A 25,316-nucleotide genomic window follows, 5' to 3' on the forward strand; every position below is an offset into this window, starting at 1 on the left:
TCCAATTATTATCATTGGAATAATTATGTTGTATGTGCATTAAATACCAAAATATCATTGATCCACTGAAAACTAAGATTGAAAGGTTTACAGGTATTGGAGGTGGTTTTGGCCCAAAACACTCATCTAAATGTATGCTATTGGACTGGTTTATGACTAACTGTAAAGGATTATGAGCCATTTCTACGGCTGTAGTAGGTGATCTGTCATCTTGTGGTTTATTTTCAGACTCATTAGAATTAACATTTGATGCTGATCTATCACCAGTTAGATATTTAGAACTCTCTCTAGAGTCTTGATTTTTTGGAGTGCATGAGGAAGATGGAAGTGATGTTAGAGAGATATCAACAGTTGTCAAACAGTGACTTGCAGAGGGCAGATCTAATTTAGAACTGTTGGTAGTTAAACTGGAGGCTATCGTAAAGACCTTTAAAGTTTTGTCAGTTGTTCTTATATTTCGAGATTCTTTAACCCCAGGTTCAATGGATCCAACTAAAAAAATCATGTATGGTAAAAATGTGTTAAAGCTGGTTTTGTTTATATTTTTCAGATTAATTTCAGTCCTTGGGGGACATTTATCTTTTACTTAAGGAAGAAGGAAATTCTTCAAAATAATTATTAGCCACCTCAAATAGCCTGAGGTAACTTGAACCAGCTTTTAGGATTTTATTCCAAAATTATGAATTTATAAATATTTACCTTCCTCAACGTGAGACACTGTAACAGGCAAGACCCTGCCAATATTTGAAACCAAATTTAGGTTATTGGCAAAGAATCTTTTCTTCCTACGCTTCTGAACTTTAATGTAGATTCTTGATGTTATCTCTGTCATAAGTCCAGCTGTCATAACAAGTGGTAAAAGTATACTAGCTCTCCTGTATATCTTCTCATCCAATTTGTACCCATGAAGTGTATTCAATGTTGTTAAAAAGCTTTTTGGACAGAAATTTCCATACTCTATTATAGTTGAGCATAATTCAAAGCAAATTCCACATACAATAGCAGTCACAACAACCTTAAAAATGATTTCATGATTGCTATTAATAAAATTGTATGGAAATATTGTTAGCCAGCACTTTAGAATCAACACAGCAAAGAACGTAAGAAACACTGGTAACTCAAAGTATGTTGATGACAGGATTGAACAGAATAAGGTTGGATATCTGTGAAATATGTTGTGTGTTTCTTCTGGGAATCCATTAAAGATAAAAGACCAGAGAAGGTGGCGTGTCTGTAACATGAACACAACCACCATCAACAATCTCATGGTTGTGTTCAAAGAGGTCTGCTTGCAGGGCGGACCAGATTTGTAGTATAGGTAAAGAATATAAATTGAAGTTACACCTATTATCCATCCTGTAGATTCTACAAACAGTGTATACAAGGATGGGTTTACTGGTGTTAAAACCAGAAAAACTGTATAACCAAATAGAACTTTCTTGTTCAGCATCTTTTTACATACTTGATACTCTCATATTTGTTTAAAATATTTTATCTATTTTTAAACAGGAGAGCAATAAAAAAAAGGACACTACCTAATCTTTTTCAGTTTGTTTATGATTAAACTTCAAAAATTATATAAAAACATTAAAAACTAGCAGGATTCAAATTCATCCCAAATATAAATATCTTAATAATCTAAAATATGAAACGTTACAATTAAACCCACTTATGTTGAAAACTAAGTAATCTCATTGTCAGGGGAATAATTTAAAAACACAATATATCAGATAAAACTTTTAGTTACATTTAGACAAAGTGAATTATGAATTACCCTTGCTGAAAGTAAAATATTAGAATAGAAACCTTCTTAATGCACATAATTTAGATATTTTATTGTTTAACTTCAATTTAATATTTAAAAAAAATATTTTTTTGTATTTTATTCTTTGAAAGGGATTATAATTTTTAAATAAAGTACATTTGTTTATTTAAGCATTTGAAGTGACTGGTTTTAATAAATATGGTTCAAATGTATGTGTAGTTTGAGAAATAAATATCACGTGATCATTATATTTATTAAGTGGACCTGGTTTTAGCAGTATCTAAGTAATTACTAACTCTTTTGCATATAGATTGTTTTAGTATTAAGGGTGTTATTAATAAGCCTATTGAGACTAATTAAAGACTCATTATAAAAAAATTGGAAATCTTCAATAATGTTTTTTAGTGGTTTAAATGATGTGATAGCACCAAAAATCACTACAATATCTCCTTTCTATTTTAGTTTTAAATGCACTAAAAGAATTTTTTTTCCTTGTAAAAAATGAGCAATATTGAGCTTATTAGCGCCTGTATATACGTTAGACCCAATTTTATATTTTTTGTTCTTTTTCCTTCAGTAATATCTCATCATTATTCCTTTCCTTATCTAATTATTTTTTAACATTTTCAATTTTTTTTTGTCAAATAAATATTATCTTACAAGGATGACAACATCCATAAAAGCGAAGCACTGAAACGGTAGGACAAACGGACACTAACACTTGTATAGTGTCTGAACTGAATAATCAAAATATAAAAGTATAAGAGTCGACGCAAAATTGTAAGTAAATTTGTTAAAAAACTGCTTGATACAGGATAATGTTTATGGACATACTTGATTATAGAGTTGCTTCGCTTATAATATTGTTCTTTGTTGTCCCAATATACCAAAAATCAGATCAAACGGATAAATTATATAAAATTTTGTTGTTAAAAAAGTAGAAAATTCAACATGTTTAAAATGGACGTACGAACATTCTGGTAATGATTATAGAGTTGCTACGCTTTCTAAATCTTACCTAACTACTACAGGAATCATCATGCAAAGTTTGAAATCGATAGGACAATTCTAATATGCCTAAATTAACGAATAAAAGCTATCTATCTCTGACGAACCAACCCTAATTATAGAAAAGCTTCGCTTTTAAAAAGCCAACAACTATCTACATCTCTAAGTATTAACAATTTCTTAAAACAAATTAGGGATTACGCTTTTGTAAGGTCCTTATTGACTTAAGTGATTCCTTACTTTTGTGTTACAATTGATATTTACTATTTTTTTTTATATATTTCTAAAGTTAAATAATTGGTATGTTATGTTAATAAACCAAGAATGGTTATTTCTCGCATCGTATTATAAACAGCTTTACGCAGATATAAAAATGTACAATTTTAAGTTTAAAACTAGTTTTTTTAGCCCCGAGGTGCCGAAGGGACCGGCTAAAAAAACTGGTTTTAATCTTATGATTGTAAATTTTTATATTCGTAGAAAGCTTGATATAATACGATGCTAGACATAGTTTTTTCGTATGGATGAGAACCGGTTCCTATCCACTGGATTCGAATGAATACGAGAAATAGATATCCTTCTAAACATTAAATCTATTGAAAATATATTAACGGATAGTAATCAAATAAAAGCATCACTTTTAAGCAGGTAAGAAATTTTTAATGCTAATGCTAAGTGTTAAATTTTTGTCCCATAGTTTAAATAGTTTATATAAGTGGTTTAGTAAATACCAAGTAGGGAGAGGAACATGGCAGAAAATAATCTACACACTTTTTTCTCCTATTTCAATTACAAGCTTTCAAATTCCGACTTCTGGAAACATTTTGGGAGTAGATTTATTTATCGCCTATTTATTATTATTCGGGTATAGTCCCTTTCGTGGCAACGCATCTTAAGGGGTGTTTCTTAGTATTTTCACAATAACTTTTCTCTTATTTATAGCCCCTGCGGGGGGCTCTAATCAAATTGCCTAACCCTTCGGGGCAATCCCCTAACTCAATATAACCTTGTAACCTAACCTTAAATAACCTATCAAAAGCCCTTTTTAAAATACGACGAATTGCCCCTTAAGAAGCGTTGCCACGACTATACCCTAAATTTCTTCAGTTGTTCAAATTTTAGCTTTTATTCAGGCTCTTATTAAGAAGCAAATTGAACGAAATATTAATGCTTCGAATACAGTGACGTTCATATATATTTGTCAGGGTGTTTTAAACGGTAAAAAAGAGGGAAGATAAGATATGCATTTCTCATATATATCGGTAGATATATTTTTTTAGGAAGTTATAATTCTCGATAGCACTGTGTCAATTATCAAAAATATATCCTTGATCCAATCTTATACTAAAGTAACAGGATGTCTGTGTGTCTCTGTATCTGTGTATATGGGTGTCTGTACCGAAGGATCTCGCTAACCGCTGAACCGATCAGGTTCTCCTTAACAGGGTAGCTTCTCATAGGTCCCGGGAAGGTTTATAACTATTTTCTTGGGGGGTGGGACACCCCCAACCCCCCAAAAAATGAAAAATCCCCCCCCCCAAAAAAAAGAATTTTTTTTTCGACCCCCCAAAAATTTATTTTTTTACTTTTTCTTTTAAAATCTAAAATAAGAAATTGGGTTATTAAATTCGACTCTCTCCTTCTTAAGTGCCCCTAGAGGCCTCTAGGGGGCGTAGCCGCAAGTAAAAAATATAACAATACTCTTTTTCTGATGGAATAATCATGTCTTTTTTTGATATTTAAAAATACACAGAAATATATTTCATGATTTGACTCCTTCACTTCCCCAAGCAAATGCCCTAAAGGATTTGTTCCTATATAAGCCAGAAAAATTCTTACCGTGGGAGGAAAATTTGATAGAATGATTGATTTTACCCACATTTTTCATTTCTCCCGACATCAGGCTTTTTTATTCACTCAAATACTCTTTCTCTTTTTATTTTAGTTTTTTTTAATATATTTTTTTTCATTTGTCTCTTTTATATACTTTTTTACTTTTAATAGTTTGCAACTTTTATTTCTATCTTATTTTTTATTCTGGTTCCCAACTATGAACATGATCCCTAATTTGTTGGCTTTTAAACTTTTGGGCAATTTTATTAAACCATGATTGAGCAGTAAACAGCTTTATTGTCCAGACTTTTCCAGCTATAATTTTGATTTATTTTTGTAATTTTGTTTATCGTAATTTGGCGTGTATTAAGATCCATAATCTTTTATTTCTTCGTTCTCTATAATTCTCTGTGTTTGATATTATATCTGTCTCTCATTATCTTTATCTATTTCTTATATTTTGAATATTGTCTTCCTTGTTAATTAATGACAAAATTCTCTGGAATTTACTAGATTTTTTAAATAAATAAATCTTGCTTTCGGATGGGAGAAAAAGAGAGGGAAAAAAAACTGTAAAACTTCCCTAATAAACTTTGGTTATGATATTGACATAAGGGACAGTTGAAAGTGTCATGTGTGACGTCATAAAAATATTCGTATAAAATAGAAGGTTGAGAGAATAAGAAGGAAAGGAACTCCTAAAAAAGAGATGGATAATAGACGTATTTTTATGACATCACACATGACACTTTCCGCTGTCCTTTGACATAATAGTATTTGCATATAAAACTAATGTTTTTCATGATATAACTAATTTTAATTAGCGCTTATTCAATATATGAGGTAATAAAATGCCAGCATTAGCTACTTTTTTTTTTTATTTAGTATTAGTCGACATAATTACCATTGAAATCATATGCCAACAAGATACTTTATGTTTTACAGGGTAGTAATTCATCAATCAACAATTACAGAAGCAATGGTTTCTTGTAATTTAGAAGTAAAAATCTCACGAGAATTTGTATATGGATATATGTAAAATGTTCCTATAAAATTGAGAAATATCTAAAGATTTATTAGCAACATTGTATCGTTACCAGTGGCTTGTACAGCTATTCACCAAGGGTTTCTAAAAACCATTAGGGGGTAAAAAAAGTGAAAGGCAGCGCATCCAAATTTCGATTTAAAGTAAGGTTTTGACACTATTCTACATCCCCCTACCGCACGCCACTAAATGTAAGTACAGATGCTTATACAGTAGTTATTTTGTGTATTTTAAGCCACATGAACTTATTGCTTTTTAATTTAATAGTGGCTTCGCCACCAGAGGCATCTTTTTTAATATAGATTTTTTTAAAGTAAAAAAATAGTTATAAACCTTCTCGGGACCTGTGCAGAGCTACCCTGTTAAGAAGAACCCAATCGGTTCAGCGGTTAGCGAGATCCTTCGGTTCAAAAAACAGCCAAACAAACAAACAGAAAAATAGACTGACATCGTTCTACTTTGTATTGTAGATTAACTTAGTTTGAATAAATTTGGCTTTAAAGTTTTTTTTTACTGTCTCGTATGCACTTATTACATGTGAAACAGTTACATATACACAAACAAAAAAACACAGACCAATTTGTTATCATGTATAAATATATATTCATTAATTTTGAATTTGTCTTAATCAAAGAAGTATGCGAAAAAACTTATATTAGAATGGGAAATATACAGAAAACAAGAAAGAAAGCGTCCAGAAGTCTGGAATTAATTGTCTGAATTCTAGATGAATAATGTGAATAATTTGGTGGTTCCCTTCGAAGAGCCTATTTCGCATTGATATACCCCTCCCCCCCCCCTTTTAAAAAATAAATTGGGGCTACCCAGTACCTAGTATAACCTACCCTTTTCAAGAAATAGATCTGTACGTACAATTATCAATAATGATTATATACTAAATTACCCTTTTTATAGATGTATATTATTGGTCGAAAAGTTTAGACATTTCTTGTACTTCTTCTAAGTACAACAGGCTTATAAAAGTTTGTTACCCATAAAATGAGCACTAAATTTGTTTGAAAGATTAATATCACAAATAAATAACTTTCCTCTTCCTTTAAAGTTAAAGCCATGAGTATAAAGAATGGCTTTAATCTTGCTAAATTATTATGCATTTATCACAAGAGAATGATTTAAGATATATACCGTTTGTAATTTCTATACACACAAGGATGAAAGCATAAATGAAGGCGAAACAATAAACATAATATTAATTTGTAATTTTAGAATTTCAAAAAGTACCAACGCTGTTTGGATGGTAGCTATAGAGTTGTTACGCTTTCAAAATAATAATACCATATTGTTACATTACTCTTTATTGGTGGTTTGACATCGATTGTAATGTGTAGGGAAGTCTCAATGGGCTATGGGCACAGCAACTAATTTTGAATATAATGGTTAGGATATATGGTCCCTGTCTATCTTATTATCAAATCATGATCAAACAATAGACATTTAATCCGGGGTAATTTCTCTGTAAATACAAGTGGACCAACCCTCTCTATCTTACTTTAATTTGTGATGCATGTTTAGGTTAGGCAAAGTAAGATTTATAAAAATCCCAGCAAGGTTAAAGCTTCCTCCAAGGGCTAGAAACTGATGTTGGAGAAAACTTAGTGCATTTTTGTGTGTGGGAGGGAAGGGGGATTAATTTGGGTCCACTATTTATATGGAGTGTTAATACCCTTAATCTTAACCTATCATTTGATAAAATACAACTCTTTAATAAACTAATATTCATCATTATTTTTGTCTATAAGAAAAGGGGTCTGTGATGTATTACAGAAATAAAAGGCAGAATTAATAAATTATAATAGTATCATAACAATCTTGCTGGTGATTTTTCGATCTTCTAAATTATCTTTCAACAGGACATTAATTACAGACTTTGAATTAAATGACATGTAGCTTTACACTGTCTATCCCGATTCGAAACCAAAAATAGTATAAACCACCAGGGACTTAAAGGGATAAGTGATTGCAAAACTTTGGGAACAAGTGTAATACACAGCCCAATTTCTCCTCCATCCCTGATAATCCACCCGTATTTTCCTATGTTTCATAAATGAATTTCAAATTCTTTATAGATTACATTTTTGTCCATATATCAATATTTTTACTATATATTAGATGACAAGTTTAGGACTAGATACTTTTACTCCTCCTAGTGCTATATTCCTGTTAGAACAAGTATTCACACATTTAATATTTCAGGATGGTTACGAGTATTATTTTGAGTTCTCTAACGAGTGGACAATCACAGCGGAGTGGGATCTTGTCTGTGACAGGAATACATTTCATTTCATTCAAGAACATTTATCAAATGTTCTAATTATGAAAGCTGAAGAAATAGATTATCCCATGATAGACATAAGAAAAACTGTTTACAAGCTTTAAAAAATAACATTAAATTTAAAAAAAAATTATGACAAAAATTATTTTTAACATTCAGAAAACAGTATTTTTTTCTCAAGAATGTTCATTTTTTAATTGAGTGCATGAAACACTGCTTCTTATTTATTTGAACTTTGTAAGACTAGAAAAAAGGCAAGTTATTCCTTTTTAATTATATAATGATCAATGGCTAATTTTATTTTCAATTGATCTAAATTTTGTTAAAACCTTAAATTATAAAATTGAAAGCTATTAATTTCAATAAAAATAAATTTACATCCTTTATGAAACAAAGAAAACAAGAATGATTTTGCTTAAAGCACATACTTTATTACATAAATCTTAAAACACGTATTCACTGCTACCGAGATTTTTTAACCGACCAATTATTTAAAAAGTCCTAAGACGTAGATTCACCATAAAATAAGCATCCTTTGCTTTCAAGTAAAGGTTGGGATATATCGACCAAATTAGGCTTATAGTGTAGGTACAATCTGAACAAATTTTACATCACCGGACAGAATAAGGTAAATAGAGCAGCTTTACTCCGTAAACTACGGACACAACCAACATCCTTTATCTTTCCAGCCATGAATTGGACACTGTATTGAGTTTCAATGACATGAGATCAAAACATAAAGAGACAACTCAAGCTTATTTAAACAGGGTTCGTCAGTTGTCAATTTGAAATATGTTAATAGTTGCGGACAATGGGATACTTCCAACTTTTATTTCTAGTCTAAAAAATTGTTTCTTGGTAATTTCTGATTTATTTTCTTTATTAATTAACGATAGTAATAGCATGAATTAATCCATTGCATTACAAAACACTACATTTTATGTATATCATTAGTGTTTTTACTTACATTTAAGTTGAAGGCAAAACTTTTTTATATGTTAAAAAATGCTTCCGACCTCCCACCTCCTTATGCAGATCTATTGCGGACGAAGCTGCGGCTGGCTGCACCCAGCTGCACCCAGCTGCTATTTACTATTTTTACGCCCAGTGAACACATCAGCCGGGCGTGAGAAAAAGCATTACTATACACTTCGTGGAGGAATTTCGTTTGGTGTTTCTTCAATTCTAAAAAAGTAGCTACTAGCAAAGCTACTCTATAATAGAGGCCTATCTGTATGTCCTCATCTAACTTCATATTCTTGCTACAGAGAGATTTGGTTCAATCTGACAATACAAAGTGGTTTTAAACAATTAATTTATTGAATATTTCATAAGATTTTCTTTAAAATTACTGATTAGAGTTTACTGTTTTTTTTTATTCTTAAACACTGTTAACTTGTTGTAGTATTGCTATATGGAAAAAACTGTCTTTGTTTCCAAATCAAAACACGTATTAATTAGTTGTATATATGAAAACCTTGCTGAAATGTAGTCACACCTCGAAAGGAAATTTTTTAATATAACATCTAGTTTATTTGTGCTAATAAAGGATTGCAAGGTCAACAATTTACACTTTAAATGTTTTAAATGATAAATGGAAATATTTAAAAGCACAAATCTATAAAAGTATTTTAACTCTATAACTCAACACTTTACAACAAATTTATTAAGATTTATTAAAAGTCCCCAAAGTTTTTAGGCCAAAGAATAAGCAAACATGTTTATAAACGTTAGAAAACATAAGTCCATTGTCCTCTCCCTTCCTGCTGACACCTATTTCCACGAAGCTGTTTATCTTAATATTATTCGTCACGTATGGAATACTTGTTGTTGTTTCACATTGTTTATGGATTTTGTCTTCCTTGCTTTAAATAAAAGGAAAATCTTATAAAAAGAATTTTAATTTAAAAGTAATTTTTAACTTTTAAAAAAAATCTGAAAAAAAGAAAATTGGTTTAGGGTTTGAATGAAAAAGAAAACAGTGATTTATTTCTGTTTATGATTACCTCCCATACACTGATAGGGACGGATATTCACAAGATTTATTTAATTTTAATCAAAAAATGTTTGTAGTTTGCATGGGTTGTCTACAGATTTTAATCACCATTTAGGAAATAACATTAAGGGTAGTGTAAAGGGGTTGTAGGATTTTTTTTGGATGATCTTGTCCCAAAAGAAAATATTAATCTACTTGTTTTCTTAACACATAACAATTACTGCATGCAATTTTATATCAATAGATAGAAATCAATAAATGTTATCTTAAGGATTAATTCTTTATCAGATACTATTTCCCTCCATAATTCTTATTTTCTAGATGAAATCAATATTTTATAGTTTAATCTATAGAAATAAGAATTTATGATTAGAAAATTATTAAAATTGTAGAAAATTTTTCTCTTTTCCAACACTTTCACTATAAGCTTAATCAATTCAACAGACACATACACACACACACACACACACACACACACACACACACGTACACATACATATACACACACACACACAGATTTATTTACTCCTACACAGAAACTTACACACAAACACACATCCATGTTAAACTTTGGACATTTAAGTAGTTATTGTCGACTTAATAATACTATATTTATCTGGCATACTATCCTTATAAAAAAGTAACAGGATGTCTGTTTGTCTCTGTGTTTGTGTGTCTGTACCGAAGGATCTCGCTAACCGCTGAACCGATCGGGTTCTCCTTAATAGGGTAGCTTCTCATAGGTCTCGGGAAGGTTTATAACTATTTTGTGGGAGGGTACCACCACCCTCCCAAGAGAAATCGCCCCTAGAAAAAAATTTTCCCCCTCAAAATTTTTTATTTTTATTTTTAACTAAAATTAAAAATGGGGTCCACCCCCCCAAAAAATATTTTTTTTACTTTTTTCTTTTAAAATCTAAAATACTAAATTGGGTAATAAAATTCGACTCTACTCTCCTCAAGTGTCCCTAGAGGCCTCTAGGGGCGTAGCCGCTAGTATATATACACACTAGCAGCTACGCCTTTATAAGCCTCTAGGGACACTTTACCATGTTTTCTATGCCAGTGAAGGCCTTTGGCGATATTTTTTGGTATTTCTTCTCTAAAGGCGGCTTCTCTCTGGATCTATGAGAAGCTGCAGTGTAATGGAAAACCATATCGGTCCAGCAGCGGTTAGGGATATCCTTTAGTACAGACAGACACACACACACACACACACACAGGTTCTGTTACTTTTATATAGATAGAATTTAATTTTGCTTAGTTATTACGTCGACATTCACAGATCATGTTACTTTATTATAGGGATTTAGTCGACATAATGCGAGCATCCAAGTTTATCATGAACATAATACTTACATAAATAGATAAGGCTATTGTTACTCTCATATCACTTCTTCTGCCTGGGGCAAAAAATCATATGAGAAATTTTAGGAATTGAAGAATAGTTAATAAGTTTAATAATACAATTATCCTATCATGTAAAGTATCTATGTTTTTTTTTGTGTGTGTATCAAGATCTCGCTAACCCCTATACCGATTAAGTTTTCTATTTATTTTTTAAATTAAGTCTTTGGATAGATTTAGACTTGTTTCTACGCAAACCCTAGTGCTCCTGGATGCTATGGCGCTGATGTTTGTTTATTATGAAAGAATATGCTAAGAATTTTTTAATTGAAGTTTATTGAAGATTTTCTTCCAAAAATACATTGTTTCTTAAACTCTGAAAGTAAAAATGAAAAGGAGAAAAACAATGTATAAATAAGTTCACAAGGGACAGGGACTTAGGGATATGTAAATGAAAGTTTAAATTTAAATTAAGTCAAATTTATCATTCTTTGAAGCGAAAGAATATAAAATATCTAACTCTTTAACTATTTTATTTCTTGTGGGGAAAGGATTGATAAATCAATCTTTCATTGGGCTATCCCTGTATCTCTGGTAAAGAGGGGAAATAAATTGACCACATTATTTTCCCCTCCCTTCCTCCTTACATAATAATTATAACTTTTTTTTAAAAAGCGCAGCAACTCTATAAAAATTACGTTAAATCATGGCAACCTCTTTACATTTTAACCGATAAAAAAACAAATTGCTAAAAATTTTTGATATGCAAAAAGATGCTTTAACTTTCACAAATCTCTATTACGTTAATATACTGTATTGGTTATTCATCGCATCTTATTATAGACAGCTTTCTGAGGTAAATTTTCTGTAATACAATGTTATAAATTAGTTTTCAGTATGACTGATAACTGGTTCAAATCCAGGATCGGTTTCGAAGTCATAATGGAATACTTTATTGACCATTCTATAAAAAGCTAGTTATTGCTGCTCTTCTTTTGGACATAATCATCAATATTTACCCCTTAGCCACGAAGGAAAATTGTGAGAATCTGTTTTTTTTTATAATCATTTATGACTTTTTACAAAATTAAGATGACGTTAAACATAAATGAAATATTATTTATTTTTGGTTAGTGTATTTCTTATAAGAGGTCATTACAAATTAAGTTGTTTTAGGGGTTGCGGGTTCGAATCCTAGACCTAAATGGCATAAAATAAATAGGTTCTTCTACTATCAGATGCGTGAAACTTACAGATAGATAACTAGAGAATACCTTGTTGTAACTCAATACCAATTATTCAACATTGTATTTTTAATAAAAAAGAAATAAATGTATCATGGAGTCAATTAGATAACCTTATGGCATATAATTTCTATGAAAATTGACAGAAAGACTAACGGATATTACCAAGTTGTTATTAATATACCAATATGTTAAATAATGAACATATCAAACTATATAAAAGTCAATTAACAAACCAAATAAGGTTATTTAAATTAAATCATTTTTTCCATATAAATCAAATTTAACGTCTTATTTCCTTTTTCATTAGACTAAATCACAATTCCAATTTGAAACAATTTTTGCATTGCCTAGCAGTCAACCTATTCTTGAAAAACAGATAGACATATAGGGCATACTTAGAAATCATCACAAGGAGATTTAAAACAAATCTCATATAGCAAAAGTATATTTATTGTTGGACGAACTGACTGATTTCTTTTTATAAGATGCTTATTTTGGTCCGGGGGGTAGGTGGAATCATCACAAAAATCTTTCTGAAATAGTCAGCAAGAAAATCCTACCTACACAAGGACGGACGGACGGACATTTTGAAATAATATAGCAACTATGACTAAAAAGAAAAGCTTAATATGAACCCCCCTCGCAAAAAATGAGGATTTTTTATTTGTGATATTGGCTATTAAAACAAAATTGATTTAAATTCATTTCCTCGATATAAATGCAAAACTAGCTTCTCGCATATCTATGTGGAATACGTCATAATTCATTTAAAAACAACTCCTTAAAATTTAAATAATTTTTTAGAGATTGAAAAATACATTTACTATGTGTGTCAGCCAACGTATTTCAAGTGTTTTATTTTCTTGAGAGTTGGATTTACCGCAGCAATAAAAAAAAACAGGCAAATCTATGAATAGAGTTGTTGTATTATGATTAACAAAATTATCCCTCCATTGATTAAGATTATTGGTTGAAAAGTTTGTACACAAATCTGAGGAAGGTAGCCGAACTTTTAAAGCCAACGAATGAGAAAAGGTGTCTATAAAATTCATGAAACCAATATAATTTGCAGTATATATTCCTAAATTTAGTTTTGATGACACAATGGAGTTTACGCTAAATATTAAAATATCCTACCCTCAACTTAATTATTGGGTTTGATATTTACATATACATACTTTATGAAGAATAGAGATACACAATACACATAGAGATAAAATAAAATTGAAAAGTTTGTATTGGAATTAAAATATACCACTTTCATATCAATACATAAAAGAAGATAGAAAATAAATCTTTACTGGATCGATAAATTCTGCTTTAAATGCTGGAGTTAAAGAAAAATTGAAAATGAATTTAACTTGTATTGTCCCATCCCTCCTTTTTAAAGTAGTTAATTTATGTTAGTCCAGTAGGATATCATAAACAGCTGAATTATTCGGTTACATGACTCTAGATATAAAGTAAAGTCAGGTTCTAAGCATTTTTTTTTATAATACTTGTCCCTGTGTACAAAGGGTATCTCTGTATAAACTAGATTATGTAAGGTTTGACAGCTTGATTGATTGATTGATATCTTTCAGGAGCTACTACGAATTTGCGCCATTTTCTTTCTAACTTAAAGTGGCTGCAATAAAAGAACTGTTTATGCATGTATTTTTCTTGCTTATTTTAGGTTAGATTAAGTTAACTTAGGGTTAGAAAGTCCCGAAAGGATAGAGCCGTGAGCTGGATCTTAAAATTATTTTAGTGGTGAGCCAGATCGGGGTGAGCCAACTTTCCACCAATGAGAGCACAACATTTTATAAAATGCCGCGCTGTGATTGTTTGAAATTCGGCTCACCTCGATCTGGCCCACCACTAAAATGATTTAAAGATCCAGCTCTGCAGTAGTAGAGCTAAAGTGTTAATAGCTGAAATTACATAGAAATACAATATTTGTACCAACCTTCTAAATGGGAATAATATCATTCAGTAGCTTCAAGTGATTACATTTACATAATAAGTATCTTTTAAAATTTTTTTTTATAAAAATATATGCTGTTTATTAGAAGCTCCTATTTATATACTTTGCTACTGAATTTATTTCCTACTTAATCTGATACCTATATATTTAAATTTTTAGTAGCGCAGCTACTCTATGTCAATGGGTTGCTATACGTCCACAGTGATTTTTTTACAGAGGAAAAAATGTGAGGTTTAGGAGGTATACACTCCTTTAGCCCCCCTCACTTGGACGTCTTTGTCTAAATTTACTTCAGTAATTATCAATTAATCAATATATTTACTAAATATGACAACAGATCCAGCTTATACCAATAACGAAATTAATTCTGAAAAAAATCACTTAACCTATACGTGTTTTTCAGCTGTCGTTGGGGGGCAACACATCGTAAAATCGACGACCTCTCCATTTGCCCCCCAAATATTATTTTAGATTTATTTCGCTTGTTGGTTATACCTTATTCCTGCAACAGATCACCTAATTACTACTTCATACTTTTTTGTTTGCTTTTTCGCTACTTATGGTAAAAATCGTACTAGCTATATTTAAATTTTTATGCATATTAGGTTAAACTATGCAATCTATGTAGTAGAGGAATAGCTGTTATATTTAATGGGCTGAGACTTTTCCTGCCCCAATATCGATATCGATACAATATATAAAATAATTGCATATCTTGCTATTAGAACATCTTTTTATTAATGAAAATTAGTCGACAATGATCAATGAAAACAAATATGACAATGCGCTAATATGTAATAGTTTTAAAAGACTAAAACTTATAATGCAACCGTTTTAGAGATCTTAATATACACATGGACACACAAACTAACAATCTTGAAACTACTATTATTATCAATAGGGTAAATAGAGTTGCATCTTTATAATGTTATGTTAGAGGGTTAAACGCTCTGCATGTAAATAGACAAATAAAATTGGCGTCCTTACAATGTGTAGGAAAATTTTTAAATAGAATAAACAACTTTATTAGCAAAGTTCTTTTTTGGTTGTTTTTATCCACTTAAAAAATTACAATTGACATTTCCCCATCGAATAACAAAGTAGTTTTAAGATGATTGAAAACTAAATAATTTCGCTACTTTAATATAAAAAAGTGACACTTTCTGCAAGTGTTACATCCCTGTATTTTTCAATGGGCGAAAAAATCTTCCTGAATGTTATTTTTGCGGCCCAAGAGTTGTTATTTATGCTATAGGCACTTTTTTTAGACAATATACGGCTAGGAGGTAGAAAATATTTCTCTTAGCTTGACACATTTGAAATAGTTTGGGAAATTGAAAAACAATTAATCCTTGTTATTTTGACTTTGGTAACTTTTGTAATAATTGGAAATATGAAAAAATAAATGGTTGGGAATTAATTTTACTGTCATTAACTTCTTAATTAATTAATAGTTACTTGAATCTCACTTCAGATCTTCATGTACTCTAATAAAGTGAAACTTGTAGCTGGCTAAAAGAACGATCCCCCTCATTCATCCCCTTATTCTCTCCCCTTCATGTTGGCAACTTTAATTGTGATCAATTTTCACCTGTCAAAATATCCACGTAGACCTATTCAAATAACCTAAAATCTTAATATGAGAAGCGTCACTAAAAATTGGATATTTTGAGAGATGCAAAATATTTCAACATCTTAACTACAATATAGCCAATACATTAGCTAAATTGAGTACTATTCTGCAAGGAGGGAAAAGCAATTGGGCTATTTATTGTGCTATACCCCAATGTTTATATTAACGTTTTCTTATTCGTTGGCTCGACAACTTTGGGGACTTTTCTTGAATTTTGATTGGTCGATTCTATAAGTTGAGTGTGCAAACGTTTAAACCACTAATTGTAATCTACAAAAGGAATATTTTTTTTGTATAATCATTGGTGATATACATCAATTAATCGGCCATTGGCTTAACCCTTTAGATCCTTGGCTCTTCTCAAGGAAGGGTGGAGACAATGGCAGATATGTAATCAAATCTTTCCCCAACACTTTTATGAAAGCTTCTAAAGTCGGAGATCCCCTATAATTAATTAAAACCCATTGTCTTATCCCTTCTTTCCCTGATTCGCTTACATTCTATTGTTTCAAAGGTGTGTTGTTTATCTTGTAAAGACACTTGAAAGGATGCTTTTCAACAAACAGGGATAGAGAACTTAAAAAAAATATCAACAATTTTCAAAGAAGGGAGGGATAGATGTCAAAATAAGCTTCAAATTGGGAGAAAGAAAGGGTTGTAGAGTATTGCAATGAAAGAGGAATGGAAAAAAAGTGAAGACAAAAACAATATAATTACAATCCTTATAATAAAGTAACAGGATGTATGTCTGTCTTTTTGTACCGAAGTATCTCGCTATCCGCTTAACCGATTGTTATCTCCTTAACATGGTAGCATCTCATAGGTCCTGTGGAGGTTTATAACTATTTTGGGAAGGGTACAACTTAAGTCTAAAACTATCTTAATAACAGATACAGAAAGATCATCACTTTTAACATCTAAAAATGAGTTGAAATGAATGTATGAATTATGTAGAGCTTTCCTCTCCCCCCTGATAACCACAACCTACTTCTGTGGGGTTATGATTGGAGGTGTTATATTCGGTTCCGCATCCGATAGGTGAGTTGTTTTATTTATCTATCTATCTATAAACATATATGTCTATTTATCTTTCTGTCTATCTATCTGTCTATCTATCTGTCTATCTATCTGTCTATCTATCTGTCTATCTATCTGTCTATCTATCTGTCTATCTATCTGTCTATCTATCTGTCTATATATCTGTCTATCTATCTGTCTATCTATCTGTCTATCTATCTGTCTATCTATCTGTCTATCTATCTGTCTATCTATCTGTCTATCTATCTGTCTATCTATCTGTCTATCTATCTGTCTATCTATCTGTCTATCTATCTGTCTATCTATCTGTCTATCTATCTGTCTATCTATCTGTCTATCTATCTGTCTATCTATCTGTCAATCAATCTACCTATCTGTCTGTCTATCTATCTGTCTATCTAACAGTCTATATATATGTCTATAAATCTGTACATATCTATCTTTATCTATCTGTCCATCTACTGGTCTATCTATCTACCTATCTCTCTGTTCAAATCTTTGCTTATCTATCCATCAATATAGCTTACTATCTAACTATTATCTTTTTAAAGCTGATTTATAATAGTTTTAGAATGTACCGCAAAAAATGTTCTAAAAGAACCTCTCACCAATAAACATTCTATACATCCTATATTCGAATTGTTATGTTTCTTTAAAACTGCTGAAATTCTTATCTATAGCAAAAGTCTAATATAAGTATTTTTGTAATTATTTGTTTCATAAAATTTGTACAGAAAACACTATTTATTATGTTTTACTTTGTTTATGAAGGAAGAAAAATAGTAAAATTTTCTGTTAGTAATTTTTGGTAGCATATCTCAAACACCCTGCAGTTTAAAGTTTGATTCATTCATGAATGGTAAACCAAAACAAGAATAAACTTTGAGCATAGTTGCATAGTTAGATTTGAAAATATTATGGGATATTTAAATCGTTTGAAATCTGTTTAATTACTGTGCTTTTGTCGTCTATTCATATTTATGTATTAAATTTCCTAACTTTTAAGAGAGAATTTATTTGTATAATTAGATTGATTGACATTACCTGTTATTTTATAGGTTTGGTAGAAAGAGTACAATGCTGATATGCTTGTATACCCAATGCCTGATCGGTATAGGAATCCATTTTGTGAGAGGACTTGTGCTTTTCATTGGACTTAGATTCATCCAAGGAATTTTCATACAGGTAGAATATTAGCTTTTTCTAAAAGTAATGTTACTCTATAATTTTGTATTTATGTTCGTTACATTTTAAATATGTGAACAGACTTTTCATTGATTTAAATATATTTTTTATACAGCTAGATTCGAAAAATTTCTTTATTTTGTAGCTTCGTCCCAATCATCTAAGCAAGGCGAGATAGTTCAAGGAAAATAGCCCAAAACCACTCCAATATCTTAAAAAGCCTACCTCAATAGTCCAAGCAATTCAGACCAGTTTTCCGAGATCAGTAGTTTCAGACAAAAAGAATTGCTACATTATACTATAGGTTAGGATTTTTCTACTAATATCACCCTCAAACAGTCCTGTTTCAATGTAACCCATTTTCTACAAATATCTTTTAAACGTCCTTAATTTTGATACAAATAAGTTAAAAAGCACATTTTCCTCAAAAAAAACCTATTAAATTGTTTTAAGATGACTTATGATATTCAATCTTTGATCCATTAAATGTACAATCTATGCATAATTTAAAGCTGCTTTCAAAGTTGTTTTATTTTTAATGTAACACCAGAGTTTAAGGCTGGGGTTGTGTCAAATTTAATTGCTTAGACATGTTGATTAAGATCAAAGAAACAGCTTATAGTAAGCTAGGCATAGTGTTAGTAATGAATATAATTTTCTCTGGATTTTCTTTGGAATACATGGAAACTTAAATGAATACTTCTAAAATAAATTTAATTCATAAATACAAGCATTTAACTGAGACTGAGAGACTGAAAGTAATAATCCATTAATTTTATAAAAATACCATAAAACATATATTCAGTATAGTAATACACAAAAATATTACATTTTTGTGAAAGATAAGCCGAACATTAAGGTTTTGTACTTATCCTAAAAGTAAATAGGTTGAACTATTGATGTTTACTCATACTTTTTGGGGGGAATAAACATGTTTTATGCATAGTTAGGCTTTGATAAAAGATGATTCAATCAAGGGGATGGTGGTCTAAAACAGAATTAGTCCTTAATATACTATATCCTTTACCTCAAGCTTTATCCCACTCAATCAATTTAATATCTGTCCATAACCTCCCCATTTTCTTAGGATAAATGTATAAGTCAATGGAAAATAAATCTTTTGATTAAGATAACATATTTTTTCATTTAACTAGTAGCATTATCAACTAGCCTTAAAAAGAAGAGAAAGATCAATTTCTAGCAAGATTTATATTAACCCATTAATGACAATAGGGTCTTAAACGACGCACAAATTCAAACCTATATTATTACTCTATTTTTTTATGCTGTCCTTTTTAAATGTTTGTAAATAACTGAATAGAGCTTCAAGTTTTGTCCTCTACATTGCTTGGCCTCTCACTTCATTCGATGACCAGATGAAATCATATTTTCATGGCAGAAGTGGAAAAAATAGGAAAAAATTTCCACACCAGGCCTAACTTTTTTCTTTTAAAGAATTAAAACATACTTATTTATAATTAATTATAGCATTTGTTATATATTTTTAGTTTCTGCTAAGTTTTCTTTAATTTTAGTTAGTTTACATACTTTTTTTTGATAAATTGTTGTGCGTCGTATTCGACGCATTCGGACTAATCATTTTAGCCATTGCGTCCTTTTTGACCTTATAGGACTTATCAGTTTAGGATTTTACTGTATAATCTCCTATAATCTACTAGTTGCTACGCCCCTAACCTCTAGGACGTGTGGGGGATGTCAGGAAAATAGCTTAAAACTATCCCAAGGTATTTATAAAGCTTCCCTGATAAGTAAAACCAAATTAGACCTTCAATTTCTGTAATCTTTGGCTTGCGCCAAAAAACCTTACTACTTTATAGTATGGAATACAATACAAGCAGCGACTACGCCCCTAGAGGCATCTAGGGCCCCTTAGATTGCAGGGGGAGTCAAATCCCCTCTTTTAATTACAATTTTTTAAAGAAAAAGTTTTTTTTTAAATTTTTTTTATTTTTATTTTCTAGGGATGATTTCTCCTAAGGGATGGTGGTGGTACCCTCCTTCAAAATAGTTATAAACCTTACCAGGACCTAGTAGAAGCTACTATGTAACGGAGCACCATATAGGTTCAGTGCTTAGCAAGGTCCTTTGGTACACACACAAAGACATACAATAACATGTTACTTTATTTTAAGGATATAAAAGTAGTAGCGCAGATAATCTACAACTAGGGTCGTCTGTACGTCCACCTGTCTGTATTTCCATAATTGCATCCAAATAAATAATAGCTACCTTACAACTAGGGAATGTATGTATGTCTGTCTATATATCCAAAATTACAGCCAATTAAAGACTGTAAATATGTTTATACTTCCGTAATTTTTATTGCAGCCTAGCTGTAAATGTATTCATAAAAATAGCGCAAATACTCTACAACTATGGTCTGTCTGTACATCAGTCCGTCTGTATATATATAATTGCATCCAAAAAATTAACAACTACGCTACAACTAAGAAATGTATTGGTTAGGGATCTAAAATAGTAAGTCAATGGCCGATAAATTGATGTACTTACTCAGGGATATTATACCATAAAATCTTTCTGTAGATTACATTTAGTGGTTGAAACATTTGGACACTTAATAAACCAACCAATCAAAATACAAATACAATTCCCCACAGTTGGTAAGACAACAAATAAGAAAAAGTTATTATAAAACTTTAAGGATTAACAGGGGCGGGAGGGGGGGGGGGGGGGGTTGAGGGGTTGTCATGCATTGGGTTGTTCAATATAATTGTCGACAAAATCATATTTCTTTGCTAAACATTGTAATAAAGTGAAAGGGTATCTATCCTCGTATCTGCTTAACTGATATGCTTCTTTTTTTACTTTGCAGCTTCTCATAGGTCCTAGGAAGGTTTACAACTATTTTTGGGTGGTTACCTCCACCCTCCAAAGAGAAATCGCCCCTTGAAAAAGACCCCCCAACACAAGAAAAAATAGAATTCACTTAATGAAATTAATTCTTTTTAAATAAAAAATATTGTTGTTGAATTCAATGACCTCTTCCCATCTCAAGTGCTCCTAAAGGCCTCTAGGGGCGTAGCCACTAGTACTAAATAATTATATTCTCAATTGTTTCATACAGACGAATGGACGTACAGACCAACACTGATTGTAGAGTATCTGTGTTATGTATCCTTTTAATAAAGTAACAGGATCTAAATACATTCTACATACATGTGTCTGTGTGTACTAAGGGATCTCACTAACCACTAAACTGATATGGTTCTCCTTTACATTTTAGCTTCTCATAGGACCTAGTAAGGTTTATAACTATTTTGGGGGAGAGTACCACAACCGCTCTAGGAGAAATCACCCCTAGAAAATAATAAACCCTTCTCATTATTTTTTAAAAATTTTTCTTTAAAAACTGTAATTGAAAGAAGGGGTTTGACTCCCCCCAAACCCAAGGGTCCCTGGATGCCTCTAGGGGCGAAGCCGCTGCTATTAAAGTGTTCCATACTATAAAGTAGTAAGGTTTTTGTCTGAAGCTAAAGATTATAGAAATTTCGGGTCTGAATTGGTTTTACTTATCAGGAAAGCTTTATAAATATCTTGGGATGGTTTTATGCTATTTTTCTGACATTCCCCACCCACCCTAGAGGATAGGGGCGAAGCAGCTTATAGATTATACAGTAAAAGCCTAAGATGATTAGTCCGATATGGTACATAATAGACGCATGGGAAAAATGATTAGTCCGAATGCGTCGGAAACGACGCAAAAAAAAAACTTCTTTGGTATGCCACAAATCAAAAAAATCTAAAAATACAAATGTCTTACAATCCCTTAAGGAAGCTGTGTTTAAAATTTCAAGTGATTCTGACGAAAGGGGGGAAGTTCGGCACTAATGGGTTAATTTTTTTTTAAATATTCAAAAATTTCTAGGGTAAATATTGATTTATTTTGGAACTAACGTGTGTATTTCTGCATGTAAGAACGGTTTATTTGTTAAAACAATTAAAAAACTAAACATTGTACTTTCAATATCAGGAAGATTTATTTATATTTTATTTGCCTATCTCCGTATCCATGGTCGGTCATCCCCGCAGTGCACTCAATATCACGATTTTCATCTATTTTTGAATTTCTATATTAGCATAAAATTCACATAATCATAGCATATTTTCTAAAGTAAATGTGCGGTTAAGCAATGCTTGATAGCGTAGCTTCTCTTTGATGCACTTTGCCGGTGTGTAATTTGTAATCTTGAAAGCGTAGTGACTCTTTAATCTGTTCTATATCAGTTCGTTTGGGTATCAGTTATTATTCCGACTTTTAGATAATAGTTTGTAGCGGAACAAAGTGTCTCAAAAAACAGCCATTTAACGTAATAAAAATCATTATCCATTTCTTCTAGGGTTTTTTTCCACTTCTCCTCTCACTTCCCTCATTTTTATGACGTCACATGGCTGATTTTCGAGACACTTTGTCCAGCTAACAATCTATATTTTCAATGCTTCGCTTTATGTATGTTGTCATCCTTGTTGTCCTATGGTTATGTCCATTAAATAGATTCTAAATAGGCGTCGTTTAGATAAGGAAATTTTATTTGAAAGTGCAAGTTTCATTATGATGCCATAAAAGGGCAGTTTTGACCCATAATCATGGTTTATTAAATTTTGTATGTGGTACATCTGGTTTAGTTTAGCATAATTTTTCTTACTTTAGGCATAAACATTCTAACATTGCTCCTACTCCGATTACAATTTAACTATATTTTTATTTGACCGGGTCATTTCAATTTTACTATCCGCGGATAACTTTGCGATAAAGATCGGTTGTATACTTATTTATACTTATACTTATTTGCCAATCATTATTCTCTCCTCAACTCTTTATTTGAAAAAAGGCTAACATCAAGATATGAAGGCACCCAACTTTTCCGTCATTTATCAAATTATTATGAAATAACCTTGCAAATATATAAACCCTGTTTTAACTTCTGAAGTAACAATGAAAGGAAAAATCGTTCCAGTATGGCTTTGAAACCGATTATCAATCGATGGATTTAAACTGGTTCTCGGCCTTACTGACAAATCATACATAACATCGTATTGCAGACAATTTTCCACAAATGATAAAATAAAAATCATAAAATTAATGCTAGTTTTTGTGATCTTATATTTTTTATTTTAATTTCCGCGAAAGACTGTCTATTAAACGATGCGAGAAATAACTATTATATTTTTTATTTAGTATCTTAATTATGACAAAATCACATCCTTATCTAGTTCAAAACCAAAAATTTACATAATATGTACATATTTTTATAAATTCATAGGCATTTTATGCTCAATCGTTCACAACGGTAAAATGTAACAGCATTTTTTGGTGAATTTATAACATTTACAAGATTTTATTTTTGGATTTCTTCTTCTAATTTTGATAAACAAAAATATCATTAAATTGAGTTATAATTTTTTATTGCGGATATCACAAATACATTAAACAAGGATGACAACATCCATAAAAGCGAAGCACTGAAACAGTAGGACAAACGGACATTAACACTTGTATAGTGTCAGAACTAAATAATCAGAATATAAATGTATAAGATTTGAAGCAAAATTGTAAGTAAATTTGTTGAAAAACTGCTTGATACAGGATAATGTTTATGAACATACTTACATTTTTAGGACTTGATTATAGAGTTGCTTCGCTTATAACAATATACTTTTTGTTTCCAGGAGTCAATATGCAAAAAATCAGATAAATCGGATAATTAGATCCCATTAAAATTTTTTGTTAAAAAATTTAAAAAATCAACATGTTTAAAATGGACGTACGGACATTCTGGTAATGATTATAGAGTTGCTACGCTTTCTAAATCATACCAAACTACTAAAGGAATCACCATGCAAAGTTTGAAATTGATAGTACAATTCTAACATGCCTAAATTAACGAAAAAAGCTATCCGTTACGGACGGACGGACGGACCGACCCTAATTATAGAAAAGGTTCGCTTTAAAAAATGCATGAAGCTCAATTCTAAGAGCAATAAACATTGAAACTATAATTCATAGCATTTTAAAAAACTATTATATATATTAAGCACCGCTACTATACAGTTTGATAATGTTTTAGGGCCTGCAATGTGTGACGTATAGCATTGTGATGGAGTTATTTGTAACTGAGTATCCTCAATGTCCATTCCCTGTATCGTGATATTTTAAGCACAGCTACTATACAGTTTGATAATGTTTTAGGGCCTGCAATGTGTGACGTATAGCATGGTGATGGAGTTATTTGCCACCGAGTATCTTCAATGTCCATTCCCTGTATCGTAATATTTTAGGAACAGCTACTATACAGTTTGATAATGTTTTAGGGCCTGCAATGTGTGACGTATAGCATGGTGATGGAGTTATTTGCCACCGAGTATCTTCAATGTCCATTCCCTGTATCGTAATATTTTAGGAACAGCTACTATACAGTTTGATAATGTTTTAGGGCCTGCAATGTGTGACGTATAGCATGGTGATGGAGTTATTTGCCACCGAGTATCTTCAATGTCCATTCCCTGTATCGTAATATTTTAAGCACAGCTACTATACAGTTTGTAAATGTTTTAGGGCCTGCAATGTGTGACGTATAGCATGGTGATGGAGTTATTTGCCACCGAGTATCTTCAATGTCCATTCCCTGTATCGTAATATTTTAAGCACAGCTACTATACAGTTTGTAAATGTTTTAGGGCCTGCAATGTGTGACGTATAGCATGGTGATGGAGTTATTTGCCACTAAGTATCTCCATTGTTCAATCCATGTATCGTGATATTTTAAGCACAGCTACTATACAGTTTGATAATGTTTTAGGGCCTGCAATGTGTGGCGTATAGCATGGTGATGGAGTTATTTGCCACCGAGTATCTCCATTGTCCATTCCCTGTATCGTGATATTTTAAGCACAGCTACTATACAGTTTGATAATGTTTTA

General features: G+C 31.2%; 2 protein-coding genes across 2 annotated transcripts in view; one reads left to right on the forward strand and one right to left on the reverse strand.

The window, feature by feature from the left end:
* LOC145314502 (alpha-crystallin B chain-like) overlaps nucleotides 1-25,316 on the reverse strand; it is a 390,513-nt gene that overhangs the window by 121,419 nt on the left and 243,778 nt on the right. The gene's annotated exons all lie outside the window — the stretch shown is intronic.
* Nucleotides 1-25,316, forward strand: part of LOC145314932 (solute carrier family 22 member 7-like) — a 111,600-nt gene that overhangs the window by 25,688 nt on the left and 60,596 nt on the right. The window contains exons 5-7 of the mRNA XM_080155008.1: nucleotides 7,866-7,942; nucleotides 17,091-17,171; nucleotides 18,230-18,356. Of these exons, the coding sequence (XP_080011134.1) occupies nucleotides 7,866-7,942; nucleotides 17,091-17,171; nucleotides 18,230-18,356 (285 nt within the window). The remainder of the gene's footprint in view (nucleotides 1-7,865; nucleotides 7,943-17,090; nucleotides 17,172-18,229; nucleotides 18,357-25,316) is intronic.

This window comes from Acartia tonsa, chromosome 3 (assembly GCF_053477335.1).
Source record: "Acartia tonsa isolate MP-2025a chromosome 3, ASM5347733v1, whole genome shotgun sequence".
Lineage (NCBI taxonomy): Eukaryota > Metazoa > Arthropoda > Copepoda > Calanoida > Acartiidae > Acartia > Acartia tonsa.